The sequence below is a fragment of the Triturus cristatus genome, chromosome 11, assembly GCF_964204655.1.
Source record: "Triturus cristatus chromosome 11, aTriCri1.1, whole genome shotgun sequence".
NCBI classification, from domain to species: Eukaryota; Metazoa; Chordata; class Amphibia; order Caudata; family Salamandridae; genus Triturus; species Triturus cristatus.
This window is the reverse complement of record NC_140594.1, coordinates 1082880921-1082902315: the sequence shown is the minus strand read 5'-3', so window position 1 is coordinate 1082902315 and position 21395 is coordinate 1082880921. Positions and strand designations below refer to the sequence as shown.

General features: G+C 43.1%; 1 protein-coding gene across 6 annotated transcripts in view; it reads left to right on the top strand.

The window, feature by feature from the left end:
- Positions 1-21395, top strand: part of ECT2 (epithelial cell transforming 2) — a 210481-nt gene that overhangs the window by 182916 nt on the left and 6170 nt on the right. For 2 of the 6 annotated variants that reach the window (XM_085635427.1, XM_085635424.1), the window contains 2 exons: positions 4416-4538; positions 7444-7719. In XM_085635427.1, the coding sequence (XP_085491553.1) occupies positions 4416-4538; positions 7444-7704 (384 nt within the window). In that variant the 3' untranslated portion in view covers positions 7705-7719. Of the gene's footprint in view, positions 1-4415; positions 4539-7443; positions 7729-9844; positions 9913-21395 lie in introns of all 6 variants that reach the window. The other 4 variants (XM_085635428.1, XM_085635430.1, XM_085635429.1 and 1 more) reach the window with 3 other exon arrangements.

Sequence of the window (21395 nt, the reverse complement as noted above, 5' to 3'; positions counted from 1 at the left end):
GCAGGTGTTCACGGACAACATCACCGCCCGTGGTAGTGCAACAAACAGGGCAGGGTGGGGTTGTGGACCCTATGTTAAGTGGCTCTGCGCCTTTGGACATGGCTGGAACATCCGAGCATATCTCTGGTGGTTCAACACCTGGCAGGTTCCCTGAACGCCAGGGCGGACAAACTTCGCTGCCGGTGCATGATGGATCACGTATAGTGTCTTCACTTTGTGGTAGTGCAAGGTCTCCTTCAGCAGTGGGGAGAGCCTTAGTTTGATCCTTTCGCCGCCTAAGAGAACGTGCAATGTCAGCAGTTATATGCGGCGGAGTTTACAAGGCGGCTCTCTCTCGGCAACGCTTTTCGTGGCGAGTGGAGTTGCGACCTCCTGTATGCTTTCCGCCTGTACCACTTCTGCCCAGAGTGCTGATGCTGATCCAGCTCGACCGGGCCCAAGTCATTCTTGTGGCTCCAGACTGGGCACGCAGAGTCTGGTACCCCAAGCTCTTGATCATGGCCATCGATCCTCTGATCAGGCTACCTCTTCATGGGGATCTTGTGTTGCAGCAGCAGAGGACGATCCTCCACCCAAACCTGTCCAGTCTCCACCTCCTTGCGTGTAGATTGAGCGGTGACAGTTGACAGCCTTTGTTCTTCCTCTCGAAGTCTGTAATATCTTGGCAGCCAGGTGTCCCTCCACTAAATTGGTATACACCTGTAGATGGTACAAATTGGTGGCATGGTGCACAGCAAGGGCTGTGGATCCCCTTTCTGACCCTCTTTCAGAGTTTCTCCTCTTTATTCTTTCTTTGACCCAGCAGGGCTCTACTTTGCCCACTCTTAAAGGCTATCTTTCGGCTTTTCTCCACCTTCCTGATCAGCCTTCTCTTTTCAAGTCCCCTATTAACAACTTTCTAAAGGTATTACTCCGCTTTCCTCCTTCTCTTTTTGTAATGCCCCAGTGGGACTTTAATCTTGTCCTCTTGTGTGCTCCCTTTGAGCCCCTACATAATTATCCTCTTCGTCTCTTTACTTTGAAGACTGCTTTCTTGCTTGCCATCACATCCACTCGGAGGTGAGTGAGCTTCAGGCCTTATCTTACAGACGTCTGTTTCTTGCTGTCCATCCGGACAAAGTAGTCCTCCGTACCAGGCCGTCTTTTCTGCCCAAAGGGGTTACCTCTTTCCACATAGGTCAGACCATCACATTGCCCACCTTCTTCCCGCCTCCGCACCCTTCCTAAGAGGAGGAGAGACTCCACTGTCTGGACCTAAAATGTGCGCTGTCTTTCTACGTTGACTGCACTAAATACTTCTGGGTGGACAATCAACTTTTCGTGGGTTATGTGGGCGCCAAGAAAGGTCGGGCAGTGCACAAAACGTACCTTCCCTTGATGGGTCATCCTATGCATCATCTGTTATTCTTTGGTGAAAAGGAACCTCCAGTAGGACTGCACGCCCACTCTACCAGGGCGATGGCAGCCACTACTGCTTTGGGACATGGAGTTCCGCTGGTTGACATCTGCCAGGCAGCCACATGGGCATCCCTGCACAAGTTTACTAAGCATTACTGCCAGGACAGCCAAGTCCAGAGAGACCGCTTTTTCAGCCGTCTGTTCTCCAGGACTTTCTGGTGGGAACTTAGACGGCAGACCTACCTCCGGGGTTGGTATTGCTGCGGAATCTATTCTAAGGTAACAAATTGATCTTAGTCTCTTTCCGATGAGCATGTTACTTACCTACCCATCCTCCCCTTTCTGTGAATTGGCTTCGCAGGATAGGGACCCACTTGCAGGGCCCTAGTTTTGGGCACCAGTGGTCAGTGTCTTGCATGGCTCTGCGGTTCTGGCGTGGAAAGTAGTGTCAGAACTGATGTTAGCGCGCGGGGGTTGTGTCGAAGTAGACACCGCAGTGCCATCCCGGCAACCATGACTAGTGACGCAGAGTCAACAGACGCCACCGAACTGACTCGCAGGGGTACTGCTAAGAACAAATTTCTCCGGATCCAGTCTGATGCCTGGGGGTAATTCTAAGGTAAGGAATCTATAACTAATATGTCTCCAACTGGTACATTGTTACCGAAGGCAAGTAACTTGTTCTACAGGTAGAGGCGACTCGTAGTGGCCTGGATTACCGCACAGTGCATGTTATTAGGGAGGAATGGTTGATTTGTTTTTTTTCGGGATAAAGAGCCAAGTCGACTTGTATTGTCTGACTTCGAACTGTGACTGTTGTACCCTAGTCTGAATCTTCAAGCTGATTTTTCAACTTTAGTTGGTGATTTTTTTTATTTTTTTTATTTTAAGTTAAGAAATAAAAAAAAAAAAACTAAACGTGGAACAATTCAGTACACAACTTTAAGTTGATCCATATTACACTTGGCCATCTATCTTCAGCAGTTCCTCTCCTACTCATGCGCGCTATGTATTAACATTTGTATAGTGTTTCTTACCCCTTTAGAGACTCCATAGCATTCTTTAATAGTATAATAGTATAGAAAGTAGCTACTCCAATTGTGAATGGTTGGAACCGTTTTTAGGTCTCGCCTGAGCCAGCGCTTTAGCGCTGCTCTCGCGCGAGCTTTTGGAAACAGGGGGATTTGGAAGTGCAAACTAGTGCTTGCAGGCCTTCAAATACAGTGCATGTGCGCCGGGCGCGCGCACCATTAGGCAGCCTGTGTGATCATTTCGTGGCCGCTTTGATCTCAGTGAGCCGCGCGGCCACTGAGAACATCAAAGCGGCCGCAAAATGATCACCATTTGCCAGCCTGAATGTCTCCACCTCCTCTCCCACCCCCCCCCCCCCCCCCTTCCCCTCTGTGTCTCTTCAGGAGCTGGAAAGGTCGGGCTTAAAGCTGCTCCGTTGTAAATAAAGGCATTTCACGCACTTTTAATTTACTGTTCCTAGATGGGTATCTGCAATCTCGGAACGGTATTTTACAAAGAAAGGAAATAGCTGCCACAGCAGAATGACATAAACATGCATGTTTGTTTACATCATTGTGGTATTTTTATTTTTGCCTATGCAAAAGGCGAAACCTATTGACATTGCCAAGGCTTCCCTTTTCTGCTTTCATTTTGTCCTGGAAGCTTTAGCTGTAATGTTGTTCTTTTATTTGCAGCCCTAGTCCTCAGGTTGTTTGTTCTTTGAAGAGTGTTGAATGTAGGGTTGCCACCAATCCCAGCGGGAAATAAACAGCCAGCTGTTAACCTTTTAAAAAGTCTGGGCATGATTCTTAAGTAGAACTTTATGCTCATAGCCACATGGAGGCCCAGTGTGACGTAACGCTACTAACATATCCATGTACCTCTTTTCACCTTCCCCAATTACTCAGCTTACGTATGCGCAACGACCTTGGTTGGATCCAGCAAGTCAATTGATCACATTCTCGTGCACGAATGAAAGCAGAAATCAGATAACATCAAAAGCAGGACCTCTGCATTCTAAAACGGCGCGTTTCGTCATTCCCCGTTTGAAACGTAACTCTGCATAACGGGCGATCAATACAATGCATTCTCCTTGAGTTCTACCGCCCAAAGGCACCAAAGGTGCCAAAAGCCGCCTTTGTCTTGTATGGCTTTGCCCTTTTGAAAAACAGAAATCAATAGCACTCGGGATCCCAGGCGCAACTGGGAGAACAAGCATTTGCAATGCATTAGGTCTCGCATTTACGCGAGTTTGAGCTATTGACATTGCAAATAACAATGCCTATTGGCATTGTCATTTACAATGCCAATAGCTTTAACTCGTGTAACTGCGAGACCTATTGCATTGAAAATGCTTGTTTCATTTGGCAACCTATTCTAGGTAATGAGTTTTGGTGCTCTGCATAAGGTATGGCGGTGTTCTGGAAAACTTGTTATAGCGTGGTTTAGTAGAATGTGTAATGAGTCCAATTTGAAGACTGCTTATCTAGTAATTGAAACCATTCGCATAACAGAAATGTTGTTCTATTTTCCTTTTGGAGATTGAGGATTTTGGATTATCTGTCATTTCAAAACTGTTTCCCTCATCTGGACTGACATCAGTCCGTGTCCAAGCATTGCAAGGTATTTGATAGCGTTTCTATCGTTACTCCATTATCTTTTTCCATCCCGATGTCCAACTCTTTGACTTTCTTTCTGTCAAAGAAAGATATGTAGCTAGACTTACTTGGGATTTCTCCATGCAAATCCTAGACAGCTCAGTTCATTAAAGTATTGTTGACTAGATGTTTTTTCTTATACTGGAAATGTGAAACTTTGTAGTTTTCAGTTCATCGTACAAATAAGGCCTCACCACTGCTTTCTCATACTCTTATATTCACTGCACAATAATTTGTGTGGCTCTGTCCGCATTAAATGAACATGCATGTAATATGCGTACAACCCACCCATGTGGTCTTTAGCATTTTATCAGGACTTACATGTGTTTTTTTTCGTTCATATTTCAGGTCACGAGGGCATTTTCTTTTTCCAAAACACCAAAAAGAGCTCTACAAAGAGTTTTGATGGTGCACAGTACACCTGATGGAAGGAGTTCTCCAAGCCACCTCACTAGCACTTCATCGTTAGCAGTAAGTTAATTGTGCTCTCTTCAGTATGTCATAGCGGTTTCCTTGGGCTGAGTCCACATGCAGATATTCTTAATCTTACATTTGCCTGTTTTCTTGACCTAGCTGAAAACGTGGACAGCCTGTATCTCCTAGCAGCATTCATGTCTTTGATTCAGAAATCTTGTTAGCAGTGTTGAAATGACCATTGTCTTATGAGGTTATACATGCCAAAAATGTGCTCTGGTATGATCCAAAGGAGGCTTTCCACTATTTAAACAGGGCGTGGCTCCATGCAGATGAGGATAAATCTTAGCTCCTGTTCCTATGCCATATTATAGGAGTACAAGGGCAAACAAGCCATCAGGAGATTGAGTTCCGAACATATATGGATACCAGGCATACTGTGTGTCCACAAAGTTGGGAGGTGGACAGTGGGGGTTTCCAGTGGTCCTCACACCTATCCACCACAACATCTTCCTGTATGGATGTGCCACAACTCTGCACCTCTCTGAGTTGCGGGGTCCATGCCCTTCTTGGAGGTTTTTTGCAGGGGGTAGGATGATGATTGGGGCATAGCTGGTTTGAACCCATCCCTTATTATTGCATTCCTATTATAGCCATGATGTAAACTATGATTATGCTAAACTGAAGTCAAACACTGCAAAAACAGTCTGCCTTTAAGAGTGGTAAGTGCATGGTAGATATACATGGTGATTGGCACTGTGACCTTATAAAGAATGCAAATGTGAGTGGGATGCATTTTATATTAAAAGCCGATTGTTGCCAGGTGCAGTGAACTAAAATGTGTGGCATGCAGTACAGTTCTCCACTGCCTGCTGTAGAAACTAATAGGGAGACACTTACCACAAGTTTCAGGACCCTAAGAGTGGAATCAACATTTCCTATCTGCAACAGGGCTATAGAACCAGTATTCAAACTTCCCCACTTGGTGCCTGATTACATGGCTAACTGAAGAGGTGGTACTCAAGTGCCAGAGAACTTCTGGAGACCCATTGCCAGTGTTACTGACAGCCCCTGTTGAGGCGCATCACCTGAAAAGTTTACGAGAAGCTTCTGTTTAGCTGTAATGCTTCCTTTGTACTAGAGCCTCTCTGGCTTTCAAAGAGGCGGAATATACCCCTGCAGACTTTGATTACCCAGAGTCGCCCAGCTGCTCTGCCAAAGTGGTATTGACTGCTCCAGACGTGCAGACAAGTGTAGTGGCAACACTGGAGTTGGGCTTGAGTGATGAAGATGGTCTCTGCGTCCAGATCGAAGCTTAAACCGTTACTGGTGCACTGTTGGTACAAAGGATAGAGCTGCTCTAGCAGACCTCCTGCTGTACAGCGCTGCTCTGCTGTTGAGCGTAGGATCATCAAACAGAATAATCACCTGCACCATATGAAACTCAATTGTTTGGAAGTAAGTGGGGTGAAGGATGCTTGCGTTCAGCTATTCTTCACGAACTTAAGTTGCTCCATGCAGTTTTCAAATGGTCAGCAGGTGCAGCTCCATCAGGGGGGAGATGAGGAGGAATCTCTGAACACAAACACCCCATCCCACTTACCCCCATACAATCAATGCACATCATCTGGGCTGCTCTGGGTAGTTTCCTTCTGCAGGAGTATATTCTGGTCTTTTTCCTAAAGACAAATGAGTCTCCATGTCTGGTTTAAAGGGACAATTGTCTTTAGTAGATGCTACAGTGGGGGTAGTGTGTGCCTTAAGTGTTGACTGACTGGCCTACATGCCACTAATTGTCTGCATTTTGTAATCAGTGAGCCAGAACCTGTGAGATTGTTCTGATGCATAGTACCTGTTTCGGGGGCTATGCTCACAGAATGTTCCTTTGTGTAATGTTTCACTTTCCTGTGATAAAGTACTGCTGTGGAATGGACAGCCATTGAATGTTTAACTGCTGTGCTGAGCCTCCACATCCCACCCACAATAACTTTCTGAGAAGTCTTGAACTGTTCGACTCGCTATCCTGAGTGTCCAGTGCTGAAAGTGTGTATTTGGTGTTCAGGTAGCAGTGTTCTATTAAGACTGGCCTTGGGACAACAGTGGTAGTAGGCCACAATCACTATGGTAGTGCCCTAGTAACGCCTTCTTGCCCTGTTTTCTCTAGCGTATTCTCACAGTGGGTAAAACCATATTAAGACCCGAATAATAAAGTAGATCCAAAGGGCTTAACTTAGTCCAGCAACAGCTTATGAAATAAGGCTTCCCATCTGGGATAATAGTTGGATTTAAAGGCTAGGTACAGTCATGAAAAAGCGATGAAAAGACAAATGTACAGGCTTTCTTTCAGAAAGGCCCATGTTTGTTCTTACCTCTAGACTGTTTAGGGATGAATATATTTTCATACATCGTGTCTGACTGTTTACCCCTTTTCACACTGTCCTTCAGCTTATTTATCCTCTCTTGGATAAATCTGAACACTGTTTCAGCTTCATAAAGACTGTAACAGTTTCATAAATATGTTTTAATATGTGATGACTGTGGTCACTGGTTATGTACAATTCCTCTAGGACCAACATCTAGTCAAGCTAGCAGAATCTGGAGAATAGCTGCGTAAATTAATGTCCAGTATCCATATCTGGCACTAATGGGTATTTCATGCAATCCCATTCCACCCACCCCATTTTCCTCAAGATTCCTCTGATGTCCTCCGCATGTAAGAAGCAGCAGCACATGCGTGTACAGAATGAGTGCCTGTTGATCTGGAGGCCGGTGGAGTATGTGGTGGCATGGGAAATATTGTAGGAGTGACATTAAACTAATGCAGCCAAGAAAATTAAGGTTTCTGCTATTATGACTATTTCCTGTTTATATGCCTTTGATTTCAAGATTTCTGTAAATTTTCTGATCATGCTTTGAACATGTTGTGTATGATGGTAACATTTTAATTCCTTCCTGTTTGTAGATGTGTCGCTCCTCTTCCACGTTCAACTTAAATGGACCTGCCAAACACATTAGTGTTCAACGCTCTAACTCTCTAGATGGGAGTACACCAAGTCCTAGACCTCAGCTTGTCTTAAGTCAAGGTCCCCCAAGTAGTCCTCCTAGCCCCAACAAATTGTCTCCTAATCATTTGCAGTCTTGGTCATCTACTATAACTGGAGGAAACAGTGATGGCTCCTACAGTAAGACCACTTCGGTCATAAGACATGAGACTATTCTCTGAGACATTTGCTTACATGTGAGCTTAGTAAGATTTCACGTTGACTTTTTGAATCATTTCTGTTTTAAACATTACCTTGAATGACTAGCCTTGAAAAATAGGTGTACTTTGTATTAAAAACACATAGATGACTTTGGCATGCTTAAACACTTTGGTTACGGTTTGTGTGTATAGTTATGTGTTTTATATATCCATAACATTCAGTTCTTTCTTTCCAAGCTTTCGGACTTAAGTAGAATGTTTTTGAAAACTTGTGGAAACTGGTGAAAGGTGTAACTCATTTTTTCCAGAAGACAAATAAACAATGATTTGCCTTGATATGCCTGTAAATGTTTACTTAGTCTCCAACGCCTTCTCTTCATCTTGGATGTTGGATGTCTGCTAGTGTAGTCACAAAAAGCACCTGCCATTAGCCAGAATTTATTTCTGTAGTTTAGCTTGCCCTATTAGGCTCCCCATATCTATAAATCCGTTTTTCCAGACCTGGAAATACTGATGCAGCTGTAACCATGGAAGAGATACTTCTATAGTTAGGACTTATTTAAGATCCTTGTTTGGGGCAGACTATGCTTTTGGTCTTCAGTACTCAACCAGTGTAAGCATCTATTCTCAATTATAATTACTATTTATATTGAAGGCAAGGTGCAAAAGTTGTTCAAAAATACAGTGGACTGTTGCAGGCCCATGTGACTATTACCGAGTTGAAGAAACTGGGCTGGTTTACGCGAATGTGGCAGAGCAAATTCTTCAACTCCAGTGACCCCTCTGTGAAGCATTTTTCTCCTCCAATTAAATTAAGAAGTCTGTTGCATCTCACAGGGGCCAATGTACCATAGTTGGGGACAGATCCCTTTGCGTTTTATGGTTTAATGTGTTCCTCATCTATAGTTTGAGCATGTGCTGGTAATGGTTTACTATAGCATTATCCTCATTCTGCTTGTGAGCTTTCCATAAGGAGCAAATATAAAAGCATTTCTTTGCTCTCTGAAGCTTGTCACATACTCTTATCTGGAAAATCTGGTGCCCATGTCACGCCCTACCAGTTCAGACTTTCCAGTGAAGACGTGAAGCTCATGCATACCGTGAATGCTGCTTAAAGGAACTCCTAGCGGTCTCTTATTAGCCATTAGATAACTTGGATTTGTTGGGAAACTGGTAACATGGTAGACTTGCATGCGTTCTCTGCTGATGAACAATGCATATCTTTAGAACACATTTTTAAAAAGTTTTCTGAGTTTCCTATATGCAAGTTATTTTTGTCCTAACATTTGCCAACCAATTTGAGGCTAGTCTGAAACCTTCCCAATCTTGTATACCCTGCCTGTTTCTCGTTTACACCCAGCCACCTTTGGAGACCCTGTGCCTCGAGGTTGACTTGAAACGTTTCTTCGGCTGTTTAGTGACGCCCTACATTGTATGTTACTCAATTATTGAAATTTCTGTCCTGAGGTACATGCTTGCATGCGGCTGGTTTAGATTATTGAAAGAGAACTAATGCAAGGAATACCCAAATTAATCTCAGCCAGTGATAATTAACCTGGACTTTGTTCCAGTCTTCTTAAAGCCACGTCTCAATAACTTTTGAAATACTGATCAAGTAAAATTGATATGAAGCGGTCTTCTCACTCTTTCAATACTTTGCGTGCATTAGGTGCTAGGCCTAAAGCTTCGTTTTGGCAGGCAGTGCTGAGAATCCTTTAGTTGAAGCCTTGTAGTTTCTCTCCAGCATCTTCCCACATGCAAGACAAAATCTATGTAGTGCCTCTTTTCTGCTACATCTTGCTCTCCTTTGATCCCCCTTCAAGCAGTTGGCTTGTGATCTTAGTTATTTTGCCTTTGTTACCTCCTGACATTGTGAGATCAGAATCTGTATAGGAAAGGCAGCAGAGCCGTCATCCTCTGCCTTTGTGCTGTGGCAGGTGCTTTAGTCTCCTTCCCAAAGGAGGAATGTACATCACATGCACAAATGGAAGGTGCAAGTCGTCTGGGTGAATTGTCACTAGTAACACCCACTGTTTAACAAATATTCAGAAACCATCATGAAGTTGCAAAGTCTGCTGAGAGTTGTCGTTTAAATCTGTAAGGAATATTGTTTGTCCTGTTTCAGAATCTCCTCAACAATGCCTTTTTGCTTCCCCTACAGTTGTTGATAAATGACTCCAGCCCTCCAGTCACTTCACATTGCTGCTTTTTTTAGATGCCTTCTTAATAGTGAGTCAGAAAAAGTATTTACGTGCCTTCTGTAGTCACTAAACCTTTTCAAAAGATTTCATATAACCAAGATTGTACTATGGAGTATCTTACTCTATTTGTAGTTAAGTAAGTTGAATTAAATATGGGCGCATAGACTATCCAACCTCATGAAGGTTTGCTACAAAAACGTTAAAGTAGTCGACTCTTGGAACAAAATTTTAACTCTGAATATTTTCGGAGAAGGAAGACTAGTTGTGAACAAATTAGTTCACACAACATCAAACCTATTAAGAGAACATGTGGTTCAAAGAGTAATATTTTAACATAAATATGTATAACTTGAATGTTTGCCTTTTTAGATCCTTTTTACAGGACTGTTTAATAACTTCCATTATCTGATGCTTAGGTCTGGGGGAAAGTTTAATTATGCAAACAAAACACCCATGTTTTGGTTTGTGTAATTCACAAACATTTTTAATGTCCTATTATGCAAATGTGCATAATTTTACCCTGGCTGGATGGTTGGCTTATAGATGGTTGTGCCAAGAGACATACCAATCATTCTGCTGGGATCTCACGTGACTTTTTTAGGTTTCACCTGCCCAGCGCTTGCGCTGAGCCAGTGAACTCTCTTGTATGTAAAAAAAAAAAAAAAGAATCCTAAAAGGGGCTTACAGCCTGTCCTTACTTTCCATTTCTTCGTATGCTTTTCACCGTTTTCCTTGCTTGTTGGTGGTTGCAGCAAGCCATCTCATACGTTTTGTAATCACGGGGAGATTAAGTGATGTGCCAAGAATCAAGGATGTTAAGCCGGTGCCAAAACTCAAACTCAGTTTGAGTCGGCAGCTTCTGCCTTTATGCCACTTCCTCTCCCAAAGAGGCCGCCACATCCTCTCCCTAGCCTGTGCTTCAGTTTTACATTTTGTGATTGCAGGCAAATCACTAAATCTTCCCATGGCAGCCAGCATTTACGGTTCATTGCCCGTTCACCTCCCTCCCATAGCTGCTTGCTCTGCTGTACTCAGTTGCACAGATCCCCTCCTCCATCTCTGCTTTTCATTTTTTGTGCAGTTTTCTATAGCAGCAACACAACTCGAAGGTATTGGAACGCTTTACATTAACACCAGTTAGTTTGCACGAGGACACCGTAAACTTAGGCAAATCACTTCATCTCTGTGGCAGCCCGCAGTTGCTGTTGGTTGCCTGTCAACCTCCCTCCTGGTGCTGCTTGCCCCTGCTGAACTCCCTTTGCACGGATCCCCCTCGTCACCCAGATCCCCCTCCTCCCCCATACTCCCTAATCTGACCTTGCTTTTCAAATTTGTTCTTGTGTGCAGTTTTATATAGCACCACTACCACCCAAAGATATTGGAGCGCTTTACATTAGCACCAGTTACTTCACACAAGGACACATTCCATTTTTAGGCACAGCGAAATTGGGGTATTTGCCCCAAATCAAGGATGTTATGCAGATGCTGAAACTCGAAACCTGTTTACCAGTACTAGATTTGGCAGCTCTGGCCCTTACGCTGCATCCTCTCGAAGGACGCCATAACTCACTAGCCTCTGTCTCAGTGCCACATTTTGTGATTACGAATAAATTACTTAATTTCCCCGTTTCGAAACAAAACCAGCCTTAGTAAAGCAAGTAGGTTTCGCCTATGCTAAATAAAACAAGTAACGTCTCAATACTGGACAACTACAGTATACAGGTATCTTTCATAGGTTCACATGCTTGAATCTTCCCTGTCGCTGAGGTGGGATTCACGAGGTAAGTATAACTAGCAATAAAAATCTATAATTTAGATAACTATAATTGCACTTCCTCATACATTGAGTAGCAATCCACATAGTTTTGTACACAACCAAAGTTCAACTGAGCAGAGCTTGCGCCCTTTCCTTCTGTGCAGTGACTTCACACCTCAGATTTAAAAATACAAGTGCATATGGTTGCCCATGGTATGTGGGGAAAATAAATTAGATGAATGACTGAAGGTGAGACGAGTGGGTCATTTGTGAATCTATGAAAGCTATCGATCTGAGAACTACAGTATACAGGTTAACTTGTTTTTTCTCCAATATTGAATCTTTCACAGATTCACATGCTTGCATCTGAATAGCTATCAGTATCCCATTAAAATAAGTGAGATCAAGACTCTGTGGAGGGGTCATGTACATAGTTATTTAAGTATCCTTAATGTAGAGTATAAAAAACTAACGTATGAATAAATACAAACTATCTCACCCTATTGAAAAAGGTTTCGAAGCAGAGCTTGACAAACACTGACACATCTTTATCATTGGCAGCATCTAGTCAGTAATGTCCCTTAAATTTATGCCTGTTAGACCATGTGGCTGCTCTGCATATGTCTGACAGTGGTACTTCTGCAAACAAAGCAGCTGAGGTTGCTATACGCCTGGTAGAGTGGAAGTGCACCTTGGATGTAAGGGGTCTTCCCGCTTCATGACAAAGGGTGATGGTCGCAGATACCTATCTCGCTATAGTTGCTCTTGAAACTGACTGCATTTGCGCCTCCGAAAAATGGTTAGTCCGAAATCTGTAGGTACTATGGGTATGTATTGAGGGTTAGTAAGCAAAATTACACTTTTTTTTTTAATGCAGTTTTCCATTTAAGTTGTTCTTCTGCTTTGTGTACAAGCGCAATGGGGCTTCTCAGTTGTCAAGAATGTGTACAACTGCCAAGCTATGGGTGGTTTTCATATCCGAAAAGCTTTAAATAGCTCCTTTTCAAATTCTTTAACCTGTCCGAGCACTAAGTTTTTGTTGCGAGAGCATCTTAGCTGCTAAATGCACTTGAATGGAGCAATGGCATAGACCAGACCCAGCTAATGATAAAAGGTATTGTAGGATCTACACTGGCTGGGAGGAGAAAGGGTGACCATCATTAGCCTCTGACCAATTACAGAATCGTAGCAGTTTAGCTTTTTAGGACTGATTTGTGGAGTCTGCTCTAGCTTTAGCTAGAATGTCTCTGCATTGCTGGGAAATATCTAGCTGATGGAATTCATTGTATTCAGGATTGAAGCAGCTAAATTGAGAGATTCTGGGTTTGGATGAAGCACTTGCCCACAGTCTCTGTATAGCAAACTTGGAACTGGCTTGAATTGTATGTGGCCGTTTCGACATTAGGAGAAGCTGTGTACCAGAATAGTCTCAGCCCCACTGAAGCTATCATGATGATCCAGCATGGTTCCCATTTCCTCTTGTTCAGTAGGCTTGGGATTAAAGGCAGGCCTCTGTAAATAAATGAATGTGTAGACCTGTAGTGACTTAAAACATCTACTCAACCTATTTGTAAGGTCTTGACCCATAAACTGGTTTCAAATGATGTGATCTTGGCAAATATTTTAATCCATTGAGCCATCATTTTCTTCATTATCAAATATGAGAGCACCTTCAAATGTTCGAGTTCTGTATGTCTGCTATAAAAAACTATTTTGTTTCATTTAATAGACGAGCCCCAGATGTACTGCTTTCAGTTCCAGTAGACTGATTCTTCTTCTCTTCATTTGACCACTTTCTGCTCACTTCCAGGTCTTGGAGAGGTCCTCCCCATCCATCCTTTGAGGCATCCATTGTCCTAATGAGACTTTGAGTCCTTATCAAGAATGTTGACCCCACTGCAATGTTTTCTTTTTTTCTTCCACCACTGCATCGCGTACACCATTTTTTGAGTTATAAGGACCATGTCGTTAAATGAGCCCGTATCTTGCTTCCATTTCTTGTCCAGTTCTTGCAGCGGTTTTATGTACAACCGGCATTTATGATGAGAGGTATGCATTACAATATCATTCCCAGGAACAATTTCAACTGCCTTACTGAAGTGGACCTTTTTCTTGACCGTGAAGATCCCAGTGTTCCAATCTTTGTGACCCACTCTTCTGTTGGATATACCTTGCAAACATTTGTCTCATGACCGCTCCCAGAAAAGTGACTGTCTTTTGTGGCGTTAAACAGGATTTTTCCCTGCTTAGATGGAGGCCCAGGTTCTAGAAGAGGCGCAGGCATGCCTTTTTAGATTCCTTTGCAAGTATTTGCTTTTCTAAGCCAATCATTTAAGTATGGAAATACCTGGATACCTAGTGGTCTTGCCTGAGATAAGCTGCTACTGGTGCCATGCGCTTGGTGAAAGGTTTAGCGCTGATTTTAGTCCAAACGGTCGAACTCTGAATTGGAAGTGACTTCTGGCCGCCTGAATCTGAGATCCAAATGTATGGAAATATGAAAATGTGCGTCAAGTAGATCTGTCATGTGATCTCCTTTGTTTAAGAAACAAAATGTATCCTGTAGCATTATCATTCTGAATTGTTTTCGGAGATTTGTTGATTTGTCTCCATATGTCATTCTTTCTCAGGAGAAAGAAGTTGGAGTAGAAACCTGTCTGCATTTTTGTGGGACCTCTAGTGCACTCTTGGAAATCAGAGTTGATTTTCTCGTAAAAGCCAATGATGTTGGTCCAGAATCCTCCTTATCCACCTGTCAAACTATAGGGTGTGACCATACTTTGGCCAGCACCCACCTTTCTAAGGAGATGGAAGGCCTATTTTTGTAACAGCTGAAAATTCTCTGAAATGCAAGGGAGGTGAAGGCACTGAGGCCACCGGTGTCATTGTCTTGTCACAGTCTTGTCACAGTCTTCTGCAGGATTCTGGACCTTTTCCTGCTGCTGCAGTTCATCTTCTAGCTCCCTGTGTGGAGTGTGTTGTGGTCTGAGGGTCTATATTGTTGGGAGAATTGTTGACAGTAACCCTGTGCTTGTTAATTGTAAGTTTGGTATTGATAAGGTTAATAGCCTCCATGAAAGGAGTACTGTGTCCGCCTCAGCCACTTCAAGAAGATGGAAATGTTCTCTGTTGTAGGGCTCCCAAGGATCGAACAGTCTGTCAGTCTTGATGGATTGCAGGACGTCATCATTGTGCTTTCTAAATAAGGCTTCACTGTTGTACCATATGTCTACATTTTTTTTACTGTACCTCCGGCCATAAATGGGTTGCCTTGAGCCAGCCCTACCTTCTCAAGACTACTGCAGCAGCCATCTGTCTGAAGCCTGTTAGGGCCACATCCATCGCAGTATTAATCCTTTCAGCGGATGTGCGTTCCCCTGCTTGCAGGATGATTCTCACTTCAGATTTTTTTTTTTATCTGCTAGCAGACATTCTAGGACCTGAACGAGTTCCAACGACATTTGACTATCATATCTGCCCAGATTGGCTAGATCATTGGACGCCCTTATAGTGATCGCTGCCATGGCAGAGAAATGTTTTCCTATATTGTAAAGTCCCTTGCCCTCTGTCTGGAGGAGCGGAACATGGTGCTGCCTGATTCTTTGTGCCGCTTGCATCACTGAGTCATGCTTTGGATGGCCTATGAAGCAGGCTGGCAAGTCCTCTGTAGCCTTGTACTAATTGTCCAATCGCTGTATCACTGTGGCCACTGTGGCTGGTATCTTTAGGTCCTTGAGGCCTTGGTTCAAATGTAATCCACAATTGGTATGGATCTTACCAATTTCATGTTTGTTTCTTTGAAATCATACAAGAAGCACTGTATATTGTACCAGGATTGATAGGTGGAATGCTTCGCCGCTCTTTCAAGAATCGCATGGAACCCTTCAATATCAGGAGGCTAACTAGTACCAGGTGGTGTTTTTTGGCACTGATAAGGGGATAATGTATTGATCCCATTCACTACCCACAGCAGTAGTGGTCTGTTCCTGCGATGATTCTCCCTCTTCTAGTTTCAGTCTCCTTGGTCCACATAATCATCATGTATGGCAATGGTTTCTAATTGCCTTGGTTATGGGTTTTCTGTTTGCCTTGGTTATGGGTTTTCTGTTTGCCTTGGTTATGGGTTTTCTGTTTGCCTTGGTTATGGGCTTTCTGTTTGCCTTGGTTATGGGCTTTCTGTTTGCCTTGGTTATGGGTTTTCTGTTTGCCTTGGTTATGGGTTTTCTGTTTGCCTTGGTTATGGGCTTTCTGTTTGCCTTGGTTATGGGCTTTCTGTTTGCCTTGGTTATGGGTTTTCTGTTTGCTGTGGTGTCTGAGTTGGTTGCTGCAATGAAGGTTCTTTGTGGTGCCCCAGCTTGCTCTGTTTTTTAAGATGTTGTTCTCTTAGAGGAAATGGTCTGTTTCAGAGGGGTCAGGAACTGCGTTGTCTGAAGGGGCATCGGTGCTTCCGATGACAGTCTATGACGGCAGGGGCATTGATTGTGTGAACAAAGGTCCTGTCAAAAACTTGTCATCAATGAAGAAGTTGTTACGGTTACTTTTGGGGAAGGGGAAGACACCATGGTTGTAGTTGTCGATGTGGCCATCCTTTCCCTAGGCAGTCTTGTTGACCATTTAATTTGCAACTTGTCTGATTTCTCCGATACTAGTTTTCTGACATTGACGGATGCTAATGCCTTGTCAAGAGGTAATGATGGTCAAGAAGCTGATGTTTGCCCTATTTTCTCCTGGGGTCTTGGAGAAGTCCCCTTGTCCAGTGTTAGCATTGTCTCCATCTTTAGCAGTCTTTTTTGGAATTCCAGTTAGGTCTTTTTCAGATCGCTCTCTTTAGAGACTTTCACTTTGAGGGAAGGCCCTTCCTCTCCAGACTTTGGAGTGTCAGTAGTTTTTTTTCTTCTGCAGTCATAGTAGAAGCCTTTCTTAATCTTTGAAAGTCTTGGCTGAAATCGTTCTGCAATATTTGCAGTCCTTGGGTTTATGGTGTTGGTGCTGGCAGTACATGCCCTCCTTATGAGGATCTTCATAGAAGAGCCTCATCTACACACAGGTTTTACATTTGGTGAAATAAACCCTGTTTTGAGCCCTTTGACAGATCCTAACAGCATGCCAGAGTATCTAGTAAAGCTCACATATCCAAGTTCACCTGCAGGCCACCAGTGTATAAAGTCAGGGAGTCTTCCTGAGCTCTGCTCCGTTTTTTCCTTTAGCACCTATCTACAATGTATGGTAAATCTGAGGTGTGAAGTCACTGCACAGGAGGAAAGGGTGCAATCTCTGCTCAGATTGGTTGAACTTTAAAAAACTATGCAGATTACTACTCAATCCTATGAGGAAGTGTAATTATAGCATATCTAAGTGGGAGCTTTTTACTGCTAGTTATAATTGCAGTGGGGCTCCCGCCTCAGTAACAAGGAAGAATTAAGCATGTTAATCTATGAAAGATTCAATACTGTGGAACTATTGTTTTTAGATCTCAACTAGATGGAGCATGTGCTGTCTCAAAGAGACTTGTTGTGTTCTATCTGTGGGCTTACAGGCCGCCAATCCCCTTCCATTGCTAAACTTTAGCACTGCTCTCATTCTCTTTGCCATTTGTCATGGCATGCAGGTGTCATGCCCTCTGCTTGTGTTTGGCCCTTCCATAGCGCATGGACCAAGTACATGTCTCCTTACACTGCTCCCGCTTTGCGCAGACATTTGTTCTGTTTTCAAGCACTCCATAGGAGTATTTGTGTTTTCAGGCAGTCTCCCTTGTACACATACACACCACTCAAATGCACACATAAACGAATGCACTTAAACTAGTTAAAAGATAAACAGCACTTGTTAGTTTAGTTATTTTTCTTTTGCCCGATCCAATGGTAATGGAACGCTAACTCCGTCTTGCCATAGCGCAAACATGAGCCGATGGAATAGGATGATTTAAATGCTTACCAGTTACATTATACAATGACTCATTCATTGTCGTACATGGGGGAAAGTGCAAGTTATTTGCCCAAATCACAAACTGTTCAGCCGACCCCAAGATTCGAACCAGGTTCCCTTTCAGCAGCTCTGACTGCTATGCCACATCCTCTCTTCTCGAAGCTCCTCAACTGTTTCTCACTATCACTTCCACATTTGTTCAGCAATACCCAGTCAGCACTGATTAAACATTGGCAAAACCAATAGATCTCTGCCCTAGCTATTGGCCTTGTCAATGTGAATGTCTTATCTGTGTTGTGTAGCAGCACATCTGCTGTTCGGCATGGCTAAAGTAACTAAAAAAGTGCTATTATGCGGCAATGGCAGGCCGTGTTATAGCAAATGTTTGTGTGTGGGTAGGGGGGGGGGTCAGGAGGGCAATAAACTCAACAAGAGACTCTGCGTCGGCTCAACATCCTGTGATTCTGGCCTTTCCGTGACTTTCAGCGGTGTTGAACAGCAGATGTTCTTCTAGACAACATTGGTAAAAGACATTCACATTACCAAGGCCAATAGATTGGACATTGCAGAGACCTATTGGCTTTGCCAGTGCTGGTCATTAAAACAAGTCCATATCCTTGAACAAAATCTTCGGGTTATGTAAATTTTATAAGCAGTGGCACTTTGAATGTGACCTTGTCAACAAAATTATACATCGCTCAAAGATTTATGACTGACACATTTCATCATATTCATTTTTTGTCTTTAGGATGTGATTAATTGTTCAGAACAGCTTAAAGGGAAGGATGCAAATAGTAAAGCACCTCTGTTCGAAATGGAGCCTCTGGCTGGCAGAGGTTTGCACCCTACCCAAGTAGGGACCACAATCCTAGTCTGGTCAGTCAGATACACACTTTAAATTAACCTATGCTCACCCTTTGGTAGCTTGGCACAGATCAGTCGGGCTTAACTTAAGAAGTAATGTGTAAAGTATTTGTATAACACTTTCATTACAGTAACTCGATGAAAACACCATAAAGATTCCACACCGGTTTTGAAAAATAGAGAATATCTGAGTAAAACAAGACTAAAACGACAAATCCAATAAGTAAAAACTTAGTTATGAATTTTCAAAATGTAAAAATTGTGCTTAGAAGGCACTAGCATTCAAAAAGTTTCTTGAGCCTGCGTGCAAATCTGGAGTTCAGGCCGACCCTAATTGATTGCAGGCTGGCTACAGGACACAGACCGGTCCTGCTGAAAAAGTACCTTGTATTGAGCAAGGTGGCGAAGAGTTTAGGAGTCGCAACGTCGTCGATCCGTTGTCGGAGGAGTGTCAGTGATGATCCGCGCCATCAATTGAAGCTTCGTACAATGCAGATAAGGAGTCATCGATGTAGAAAAAGATGCAGAGACCCACTTCTGAGGCGCAGGACTGGAGAGGGCACCTCAGGCAAGGGTAGGACTTGCAGGCTGAAGAACCCAGCAGTACCAGGAGAGTTGCAGGAAGTCTTTTGTGTCTCAGACTTCAGAAACCAACAAGCCTTTGGAGTCACTCTGAGTTCAAGTAACAGGGTCCCATCCTTGCCCACAGACCAGAGATCAGCAGGGCAACTCAGCAAAGCAGAGAAGCAATTCATCAGAACAGTCCGTCATGGCAAAGTGGCAGTTTCAGCACAGCAGACTTTACTCCAGCAGAGTTCTTCTCGGGTCCACTTATGTACTGACTTGATAGGGCCAGAGCCCTGATACTTATACCCAAAAGTACATTTGATGTTAGGGGTGATTTCAAAGGAGTACTCTGAAGTACACAAGGATCCCTCTCAACCCAGCCCTGGCTCCCGACCCCCAGTGGGGGGGTAAATTGACCCTTTGTGTGAGGTAGGACACCACCTATTTACATGTGAGCCACCTCTCCCCCTCCCTACCCAGGAAGGTTATAAGTATGCAGATTAATCCCCTTCACATCCAACCCTTCCTGTGATGTGGCTGTCTAGAGGGAATGCACAAAGCGGAACTGTCGCCCAAACGTGTGTTGTAAACAGGCTGCTGGCACACAGAGCAAAGTTAAGAGCAGACTAATGTCCACTTTTTAAAAAGTGGCATTTCTAAAATGGTAATGTCACATCCAACTTTACCATTAGAACATCCATCACCACCATTCCAAATATACTAAACATGAAGTAGCTACTCCTTTACAATCCGGATTTACGGCTTAAAATGTGTTTTAAGGAATTCCCAATGTTGGCCCCTGGAAGGAGTAGTCCTCACAGCTGTTTTTCACTGCCATGTAACAAAATAAAATTAAGTCAATAAATCTCACATAGGCGAAACCTATTGGCTTTGCCAGTGCTTGTTTTATGTAAGCTACTCCTCCACTCTAGTCATGAGAGACCTTTTTGCACTAAAAGCAGAATTCAAATTTGTTAAAAATGCGTTTTCCACCTCCCCTTGATGTTTGTCACTGTACTGCGCTGCCATTGTTGAAATATCTAGACCTCATACTCAAAGGTGTTAAAGTAGATTCGTTATATGTTCAACTTTCTCACACAACTGGTTTCGGTGTACATTTGAGATGCCTGCAAGAGAGACCAAATTTAGCAGTATTTTCTGAACCTGAATTGCCTGTTTCGCAAAAGAAAATGTTTTGTGTGTTGGTGTTAACAGATGAGGCTTCCAAATTGTAGAATAAATCGGTTGGGTAATTTCACTTGACGCTTACTCTTTCCACTAGTGATTCGCTGTTTCTGAAAGAGTTGAACCAACAGGCCTTTCTTCCCTCATTAAGAATATATTTCTGCAAATCGTTATGGTGCCTAGAATTCCACCCTGCTGTATAAATAGGGTTGCCCCCTCAATTTCTGATCAGGGAAAGGATCCCCTCGCATGTGGGCCTGTGTAGAACATTTCTATTTATATTGAAAGTAGCCTGAGTTTGGGTTGGGACTTTTTACCATCGGAAATAAGCAAAGTACCTTAGGGGGATTTAAGTACAATTGATGACTCCTGAAGGCTCCATCTTCATTACCGCTGTGTGTGTCAAGACTGCCAGTATTGCAACATGTGTCTCAAAATACAGATATTTTAAGATAAGTGGCACTGTGAAGTGAGAAGTAATGCTGACTTGAAGAAATATAGTAGCTCTCTTCTCAAGTGTTTGGTTTAGAAACTGCCTTAGCCTCTTCATTGCTGGCACCTGGTCTCCAATAAGAGCCCTTTAGTGGTTCTTGTATAAAGTACCAATGCGGCAAGCTTTTGTGTTTCTCTTCATCTCTCGGAGGAGAATTTGTAAATGTTTGTTTTTAGAAAATCCGGTTCTAAACAGTTTATCGTTACACATTTAGGCCTGAAAGGCTGAGGTTTAGTAATTAAATTTGTAGGTATGCTAGGGCAGTACCTTTGTTCTTGCTGTCTCTAGCTCTTTAAGGTTATATTGCTGGCACGATCTTCATTTGAACAAACATGTAGGTCCTTTGTCAAAGGTATTTCGCTTTGCTTCTTGACGAGTAAAGTCTGCAAGTATTAAATTGGGTTATGTTGTAATATCCATTTCTGAGGAAGCTGGAGAGGCTTTGTAATTTAAGGTGGCAGTCATACCACTATTATTGTTTCAATATATACAGTCCACTAAGTTGCAACTGAATAGTTTTTTCCAAAGACTCCCATACCAGCGTATGCATTTGTCCACTTTCTTGTTTTCTCATCTGAAGAGGGAACTTTAAAGTAATGCAGAATGTGAGGCTAATGGAAACAAATTTTAATAGAGAATATACAGAAAGGACTACAGACTTTGTTGGAGCCAGTTTGATATAAATCTAAGCACTATCAAACATGTGGTCAATAAGCCAACT